Source organism: Leiobunum rupestre, chromosome 10 (assembly GCF_980474605.1).
Source record: "Leiobunum rupestre chromosome 10, qqLeiRupe1.1.hap1, whole genome shotgun sequence".
Lineage (NCBI taxonomy): Eukaryota > Metazoa > Arthropoda > Arachnida > Opiliones > Sclerosomatidae > Leiobunum > Leiobunum rupestre.
Genome location: NC_143393.1, coordinates 4,365,877 through 4,375,024, shown reverse-complemented (window position 1 = coordinate 4,375,024; position 9,148 = coordinate 4,365,877). Strand labels below are relative to the sequence as shown.

General features: G+C 44.1%; 2 protein-coding genes across 2 annotated transcripts; both read right to left on the bottom strand.

Moving 5' to 3' along the window:
* Positions 1-412: 412 nt before the first annotated feature.
* Positions 413-1,005, bottom strand: LOC149923383 (baculoviral IAP repeat-containing protein 7-B-like). Its single transcript, XM_090161611.1, has 2 exons — positions 765-1,005; positions 413-693 (listed from the first exon to the last, which is right to left on the bottom strand). The coding sequence occupies exons 1-2, from the start codon at positions 1,003-1,005 to the stop codon at positions 413-415; spliced, it is 522 nt and encodes a 173-aa protein (XP_090017737.1).
* Positions 1,006-2,466: 1,461 nt separating this feature from the next.
* Positions 2,467-3,759, bottom strand: LOC149923382 (uncharacterized protein F54H12.2-like). Its single transcript, XM_090161610.1, has one exon. The coding sequence runs from the start codon at positions 3,757-3,759 to the stop codon at positions 2,467-2,469; it is 1,293 nt and encodes a 430-aa protein (XP_090017736.1).
* Between the last annotated feature and the right edge of the window lie 5,389 nt (positions 3,760-9,148).

Here is a 9,148-nt window from a genome sequence, read left to right as displayed (position 1 = left end):
CCCCGTATTCTCGTCATTTACGAATTTACATAAGCGATTCTGCTCGATATGTTTCAGCAACGGGACGTCATTAGTCATCCACCCCTTGACGACCCTCTCGCAAGAGAAGCACATGACGTTATCAGTGTGCCCGGTGTAGAAAAAACCAGCTTTCGCTAGCTCCCTCGCGTTTAGAAACTTACATGGAAACCCTCTGAAACTAGCGATTCTATTTTTCTCAAAATGCATCTTTTTTAACGGAAGCCGAGTAAAAATGGTGTCTATCACCTTCGTCCGCGACCGATCGAATGATCCTTAGAACCGAGGCGGGAGGGTAAATCCCTCTTTCCATCTCTCGCTGAGGGGTGAACGGCCCCCCCTAAAAATAGTCTATTATCACGCGGCCCCTCTCGAATTCCTCGGGATAAATCTATTATTCCCCGGGCATGTCTAGACCTCGTCCTTCATCTAAGACTTCGACTATTTCGTTTAAAGAATCGTATATTAATCGTGATTCGGGGTAAGTCGAATAATTCAGCTGGTTGTCCTTTTCTACGATATCCTCAGCGGCTATTAAATGCTTTACATTTCCACTTCTTGCCCTCGAAATAAGAAATTTACAATGAGGAAAATTTTCCCAATGTTCCTCGAACGGACTATCTTCCTTATCCCAGTTCATTAGTTCCCCAGAACAGGAAAAGCATTTTACGCAATCTTTGAAATTCGTAAAAAAAAACCAGCTTTGGATAAATGCCTAGCTTCCCTTAAAGGATCAATCGGCAAACCTTCCTTATTATTAATATTATTCTTAATATAATTATTATTAAATCCTCTAGTAAAGGAACGAATTCGCGCGATCTCGTATCGCATCGGCTTTGACCCTTCAAGCTCCATCGACAGGGCTGGGACATCCCCCGAAAAATCATTTCTTATGAACGGACAAAAGTTACACTCTTTTTCGTGTCTTAGTAACGGGACGTCGTCGGCCGTCCAGTCCTTGACGACACGCTGACAGGAGAAACACATTACGCTGTCCCGGTGACCGACGTAGAAAAAACCCGCTTTCGCTAGCTCCCTCACGTTTAAAAACTTACAGGGAAAACTCTTGAAACTAGCGATTCTGTTTTTCTCAAAATTCATCTTAAGAAAAAAAGCGTCTACCTCTTACTTCTCCGACTTCGGGAATGACCCGGGGAATGATCCGGTACTAGACGACTAAAAAACCTCGACTTTCTCTTTCCCCCATCCCCCCCTTACGAGTTTAGACGTGTATGTTGAAAAAATAAAAACATAAATTCGAACGAAACATTTATTAACGCAAAGGAAGATATTACAAAAAATGATAACACTGAATATAAGAAAAATGATACGAAATGAAAATACGCGCGCGAATTGAGAAAATTACGTAATGGTTTTTTAAAAACATAAGAGTTCGAAAAATAATTAATTGTTTTTTTATAAAGAAAAGTTTTAAAAGAATCCTTCGTCTTCCTCGAAGAGCGGCGAGGGAGCCGTCTGGTGATGGGTCTCCAACCACTTGGCGAAGCGGCAGGCCTTCTCCCGCGCACAGAGAAGCGTCGGGCTCCCTCGCCGATGAAACCGACACCGATAGTTCTGGTCGATGCTGATGTCCTTGGCCTTGGGGCAACCGATTTCCCCGAGTTCGATCACCTCTTGGGGGATGAGTTTCCTGAGGACGTGACATTTCTCCTCTCCCTTGCAGTAAACGAATTCGGAGTCCTCGGTTAAGGCCTTGAGCCGATGTTCTAGCTCGATGTAAGGGGTATCGCCGTGGTTCCAGAGGTAACCGTTGATATGGGTAAAGACCCATTGATTTTGCCGGGCTACGTGGTGAGAAAGACCGCTACCGTGGTACGGAGGTTTAACGAATACACTTTTAACTAGGGGAAACTCCCCGACGAACGCGACGGCAACTTCTTTAACGACCGGTTCGTATTTCGCGCCGAGTAAGAATTCAAAATCGACAACTACCAGCGGTCTTTCCATGATGTTTCTGTTGGCTGATACCCCCTCTGACTCAAGGTAAGTTAAATCCGCTTCTTAAATAGGGTCTCCACGCGATTGTCATTACTCCATTGGTTCCTCGTGAACCTATCAGCGAAGGAGGTCAAACTCCGCCCCCTATAGCGATGTTCCAGATAGAGCACGCAGTATTGTCCGCAAACTTTGCTTCCCACGGCCTGTAGACGACGTCTATTGTAGAGTATTTTCGAGGAATTTTTTCTCAGGAACTTTTTTATCGTGGGGAGGGTCACCGAACGACCCGCCGAGTCAAAGTACCCGGCCCTCCTGAAAGCGTCTAGGTAAATAGCTACCCAATGAGTCCCGGGCCCATCGTGAGGATCGAGGTTAACGACCAGGGAGGCGGGGAAGGAAGGGATATATTCGGGGAGTCTATCGGAAGCAAAGGCACCTTGATACCCGGGTAAATGCCCGAGGATCTCGTTTATTTCTAACGTGTTCATTTTAATAATCAATCACCACGTTGCGGTCTTTGTCTATTTGCATTAAACTATGAAATTCCCCGTAAATAACGACCGAAACCGATTCAGTGAGCGGGGTTTCGAATCCCAACTCGATACGTAGCTGTCCCCGTCTTACGGGGTTCCAATGAGAGTTGTCACTCGCGGAAAGATCAGGCGTGATATCAAAGGCATATAGAGTATAGCCCCTCGGATATTCTGAGTGCGATATACTATTCCCATCATCTTTAAAGTGTATATTAGTCCCCGTAAACAAGGTGTAATATTCACGGGCAAATTGATTCTGGGAAAACTTGGGCTGGAGAGGTTTGCTCGGAACCGCGTCCGAATCAACGTAGAGAGATAAGAAATTTAACCCGAATGGTTGAAAGTTATAAGGATTTTTATGAAAATCGCCCGCGCAAGCCGTATGCGAGACTAGGCCGATAATAACGCGTTGAGGGAGCGGTCCCAGCCACACATTGTCGAGACTCGTATTTGAAACGCCGGTGAGCAGTACGTGGCTTTTCACTTCGGTTCGGGTAAAAGGGTACTTCGCTGTGGCGCCTAAGAGAGCGTTTTCGTGAGCCAGAATGATTTGAGGACTTATCTTGCATTTCCGTATTTCCAAAGTAGCGTCCGTTATAGCGATCTTAAAATTCCCCACGTTTAACGAGGGGTCTCCCATAAGGACAAAGGCCGTTTTACTCCTTGAAAGTCGGACTTTAATTTCCACCCCGCTTAGAAGGTATTTCGGAATGTTGAAAAGGTCGGCGTATATTGCCCCTACTAAGGAAATTTCCTTTGAATCCTTAATAGCTGCTTGACGAATCTTGCTCCCCGAGTTGGTAATTATATCGTCAAACTTTCCGGCAGCGTCTTTGGCGTAGAGACACGAAGTCAGGTGAGAAGTTTTAGCCTCGCCAGAATAGTTCAAGAGCGATTCTAAATAGGCTCGGTATGAATATCGACTTGCCGAGGGCGTGATTAAATTGTCGTTCAAGTAGATTTCAATTTGATCGAAGAGACTATGCATTAGGTTATTACAAGTTGATAATTTAACGTCGGGGTCTAAATTAGCCCCATTCTCCCGCGTTACTTTACATTTAACGTGAAGGAGACTCATCGCGAGATCCGTATACTCGGGGCTTTTAGGGATACAAAATTCAATCTGGGAATCATCTCGTAGCGTAGAGATCGGTCGATAGAAAGTTGGAGTCGCGCTTTCGACGCTAGTTTGCACGGGGGTGACCGAGAACAGGTCCAATTCCGATTTCAAGGCTTCAACTTTGTACATTTTGGTTCTTTTTAGTTGAGGGAAAAAATGTCACGAACGTGTTTCGTGGGCTTCCGACGAGCTACTGCCCCGATTCTGCGTTTAACGGTCCTTTTTCTAGTTTTCCTCCTGCTCGTTGTTTTCTTCTTCTTGCTTCTCGTTTTAGTTCTCCTACGCTTTTTCCGCCCCGAACCGCTTTGTCCGGTTATCCCTTCTAGAGCTTCACCGAAACGTTTCCTCGCCGAAGATTTTATATTCTCACCCGCCACGGCGTCATTGAGAATTTTACTGCCGACCCCCAACGCTTGTTTTCCTATATACTTCGCCCCTCTAACTAAAAGAGGGGAGGCCCAGCGGAAGAGCCCCGAGAACAGACTTCCGAGACCGTGCCCTTTCTGATAAGCCGCTCCTTGATAGAAATTAGACCCCCCAGTTTGCGCTTGATTAAGATAATAATTTCTATAGGGACAGGACCCCCGCGCGTCGAGGACATCCGGCTTAGGCATCTTGTTTCCGTAGATGTAGTTTAACCGTCAGAGACCCGAAGGCAAATGGCGCCGGTTTCCCCTGAGGGTTCATTATATGTACTTGGATCGTGTCGAAATAGCGTTTGGAGACTCGCACGTAATGAGGCACGTCATAAATTTTCCCGACGTTATCTCCGAACGAGCCTTCTACGGGGACAATCCTAACGAGAGGAACGAGAGTGTCACCCACCATTTGATCTTCGACGATATTAGTATAAACGTAAAGTTGAGGGGGGATTTGAAAGCCTATAAGGGCCGGCCTAGCGCCCCGGTAACCCCTTTCCAAAGATTGAATCCCGGGATCGAAGCCCAATGTCATGGCTAGACCAAAATGAAATTGCACTAGTACGTTATGACGAAAGGGGCTTATTCGAACTCGGCGAGTGATCTCGTTATATTGAAGAGACGTCTTCATATCTTTAATAATTTCGTTTATTATCTTAATTAAATGTTCGATGGAAGAATAGTACCCTATGGGTACCCTATAAACGTGGGAGGTCCCTCTGGGTCTTCTAGGCTGAGCCGCGCATTCGGCGATCTGAGCTTCACCCGTAAGAGTTTCACCGTTTTTGGCGGCATCGAAAATCTGCTCCGTTTTTTTCCCTTTCGGATTTTTTTTCCCCGGCGTGGTAATTTTAAGTGTTATTCCCAAACTAGGTTGATCGGCTTGAGGCGGCTCTAGGTTTTTTTCGATGCTAGTCTCCGGTTCATTTTGCTTGACTTCGATTGGAGACGGGTTACATTCGACAGGAGGGATTTCGTCGACAACCATGAAAACGATAGTGTTTTGTCCCTCGAGGACGTTGAAGAACGCGCTAGTGTAATTTATCTCAGCTAGCCCGCACTCCCAAGACCCCGCCAATTCGACAGGTTTCGGTAACGCTGAGGTATAGGACGCCATCGTATTGTCGGCGTAAACCCGCATGCTAGCGTTTGAAGGTAATGTCAGATACATCTTTTTTCTTGACCCACGAGTTCGCGTTCGACGGATATCCTACGAAACTGACAAAGTATTCGACCTGATTTTTGCGTTTCCGAGACTTGAGAATTTTATCGATCTTGTATAGTCGAGGTTTAGCGACTAATTGCAGTTCTTCCTGATAGTAACGTCCCTTTATTCCCTCCCCCGTTAAATCTTCGATCGTGTAAAGGGGCGGGTCTAAATTTACGAGGCGGGTGATTTTAAAGACTTCCTTTGACCAGGTACCGGGGTAGGCTTTATCAAAGACCCCCCTGTATTTGCTGATACGACAAAAGTCACCGACTTTAAGTTTAGGTTGACGTCGGCTTTTCACGGGGATTTCCTTGTAAATTGTTTTAAATACTTTCAGAATATTTTCCGGTTTCACGTCTAGAGGTGACATTTTTATAGTGGAATGTTTAGTGGTATTGTAGCTATGAATTAAATCAGGGAGGACGTCCAAGTATCGATAGGTGTTATTAGCAGTGAAATATTTATACATTTTAGCCTTTAGCGTACGATTTAGTCGCTCGACCATACACGCTTTGATTGTATCGTTTTCGCTAGTAAAGAATTTAACTTTTTTACTTTTAAGGAAATCCTGATATTTTTTCCCCGTGAACTCCCCCCCTTTATCGGTTTGAACTTTAAGAGGCGTGAGATCCTCGAATATTTTCTCGGTCGCGGCGATTACGTCTTCGGCTTTCTTACTTTTTAAAGGGACTGCCCACGCGCGTCGCGAGAATGTATCGATACATACTAGTAGGTAATTAAAGCCGGAATTGTGTTCGGAAATGTCTCTCATGTCCGCCAAGTCCATTTGAAACTGGTCGCCAATATTAGTTACGAAAACCTTGCTCCTTTTAAATTTCCGATAGGCGGTCTTATGTAACGTGTACGATTCTTGCTTCGTTAACCATTTTTCTACCGTTTCCCGGGGAATACCTCTGTCTTTCACGGCCTGATAAAGTTTTTCCAATCCGTCGAAACTCGCGGGATGTTTTGGATCGTAATAAATTTTTTTCAAGACTGCCTCGGGGTTAGAAACTCTTCCCATATTGGTTGTTCCGTTTTCCTTTTTTTCGCGCCTCTATTGATAACCCCTTTCGATAAGTCCCGGGGTTTAAATTGGAGCGGAGTCCGAACGACCGATGCTTTTCTAGGTTTCGCCGAAAATGTAATTTTTTTCTTCTTTTTCACTCGCGGGATGGTTTTCTTGAATGATACCGTAGGCGTGAACAAGGCGTCGAACTCGTTCCAACCGGTGGGGGGAGGCGTTCGTTTTCTATTTATAGCCCCAACGGCGTAACTTACGAGCGTAGCGATATCTGACCCGGGCACGCGCGTTTGATCTATAAACAACTCGCCTTCACTCGACCACGAAACTTTATCGCCTAAGCTAATCAATCGGCTAATTAAGTCCTTCGCACTCGCTCTAAACTGAATCGGAACGAGATTTAAGAAGGCCGTGTCCTGCCCGGTTTCTTTTCTATTTTTTGGCTTCGTCGCTATATCCTTAATGTTTTGATATCGATGGAACATCTGCTCGAATAATTTAACTTTATCCCTAATGTCAAGATTGGAATTGAGTACGTCGGTCATGCTATTATTTAATTCATCCACGGAGGACCCTAACGGATGTGGAAACGAAAATTGAGGGGTATCTCGAGAGGGGATGAGAACATTTTTATTATTATTATTATTATTATTATTATTATTATTTTTTCCTAACGAGTCGAGGGGGACTAAGGCTAACTTTTGAGCGTACATTTTTTTATTTCCTTAAGAACGACCTAAAATCCCACTGAGGGCTGAAATAACGGTGGGGATGAGAATACTTAGAATCCCGTGACCTTTTTGAACTAAAATTAATTTCTTCTTACGCCAGGCTACTTTTTTAGAGGCTACCTGTCTAATGAATTTCTTTTGTTTAGCTAGTTTTCGTTTCTGACAAGGGTTTAACTTTAAATTCCCTTTCAAAGTATTATCGCAGCATTCAGCAATAGCATCAATTAAGGGTTTTTTAGCGTGATGGAGAATAGCGCGTCGTTGTTTAAAATTTGATCTACCTAGGGCCGAGAGAAAATCTTTGTGTCCGGCAACCAGGGCCGGCATTTTCGAACTGGATAGGGACTTCTTCCTCTCCGCTGACTTTATACTCCCTACTTTTTTTTCTTAGGGATATAGACCATTTCGGTTTCGTCGGGGAAAATATCCGTTCTTAAACGGAAGTCATCGGGGCACTCCTGCCTATTGTCGATAAGAATATAGCCGTGAGGGCGTTTGGTCGCGTCGAGATAGGCCTCGATAGCGAAGCGGTAATTGGCGCCTCTAAGTTGACGGAATAATATAGCGGGTTGAAGTTGGTCACGAGGGTTCTTGAACAAAACCATGTAATTCGCGTTCAGCGAAATTTCGCGCGCATCCTTTGTTTTTGGGAAAATGTTCTGGGTTATAAATACGAAGCTTATATTACGGTGGTGAACGCCTTTCGTGAAGAAAGCTCCGATTTGACCATTGTTCTCGTTCATTAAATCGTCGGCGATGAGGAGAACGTGTTCGCCTTCTTCACCAGGGTAATCATCGAGATTGGGGACTCCTTCTCGGAACACTACGGAGTCTTTTAAAGTGTCATAAAGTGTTTGCCACTCGCTATAATGCCAAAATATTTTGGTCGGCGGGGGGGAAATCATTTCATCTTTATTTTTTATAATTCGCGCCATCAAAACGGACTTCCCGCTACCGCTCGGCCCGCTCAGAAGAGCGGAGAAAGGACCATACAGTGGTAACATGCTTTTATTAAATGAGGTCTCTAAGTTAAACTACATCGATATTTAAGAAACAAACCGTTCGGGTAAAAATAAAAAATATGAGTTTAGCGGTGTTATTTACTTAATACTGATGCTGCCATTTTAAGTGGGACTTATCGTCTAATATGAGTTACATTATAGGTTAATAGTTTTTAAAGCCATAACGACTTATCTTTCGAATATGATGGATAAAAACAGTTAATACCGAAACTTCGCGTATAAGGGTAATTAACCAATAATTCCTTTTACAGGCATTCTATAAACGGGTTATACCCGGATATTAGGATATGTTTTTTCATTCTGAACTAGTCATTTTTTTAAATATTATTCTTTATATCCGAACGGTAATGTTTCGAAATTATCGATAACGCGTAATTTATTGACAACTGGCCTATATTTTTTAACTTGCTTTACAGTTACCACTGTATGATCATTTAACCGACAAATATGATGCGGGATTTCGATTTCTTTCTCGAGAGTGGGCGCGTCTACATCGATTCCGAGCATCCCTTTCAACGAGTCCATAGAGATGGAATTTCTAGTGGAATAGTTCTGCCTGAGACCTTTAGCCTTGACGACCTCCTTAATTTCACCGGTATCGCGGTTGAGTACGCGGAAGGCGTAATTTTTCGGGCCGCCCGAGCAAAATTCGGTAATATGACAATTTGGACCAAATTCCGATAATTGATCCGTCATATTCCCAAGGAATGTTCCTTCCTGCACTAGCTTATTGCCATCGCGTGATCTATATATTAAACTATCAGTGTCGTGGTAAAGTATACTATCCCCTAGAGCCTCTAGATGAGTATAGAGCCTCATTCGGGCAAAAGCGGTGGTATAACAGGCTAAAACTACGTTTACATGGGCCAAAGCCGGATCGATTTCCTTGAGGTGTTCCCATTTGACAAGCAACGTCTTATCGTTTATCGCCAAGACACTTTTCCTTTCGATATTCGGGTCATTAAATAGTTTAAAGAATTGTTCTCGATCCTTAACGATCTCGGTTTTTACGAGGTTATTCCGTTGTCCCCACTTACCGTAAAAACTATTTAACATTAACTTCGCGACGGCACGTTTACCGGGGTTTAACGCGATCTTCGTGGGATCGAGTT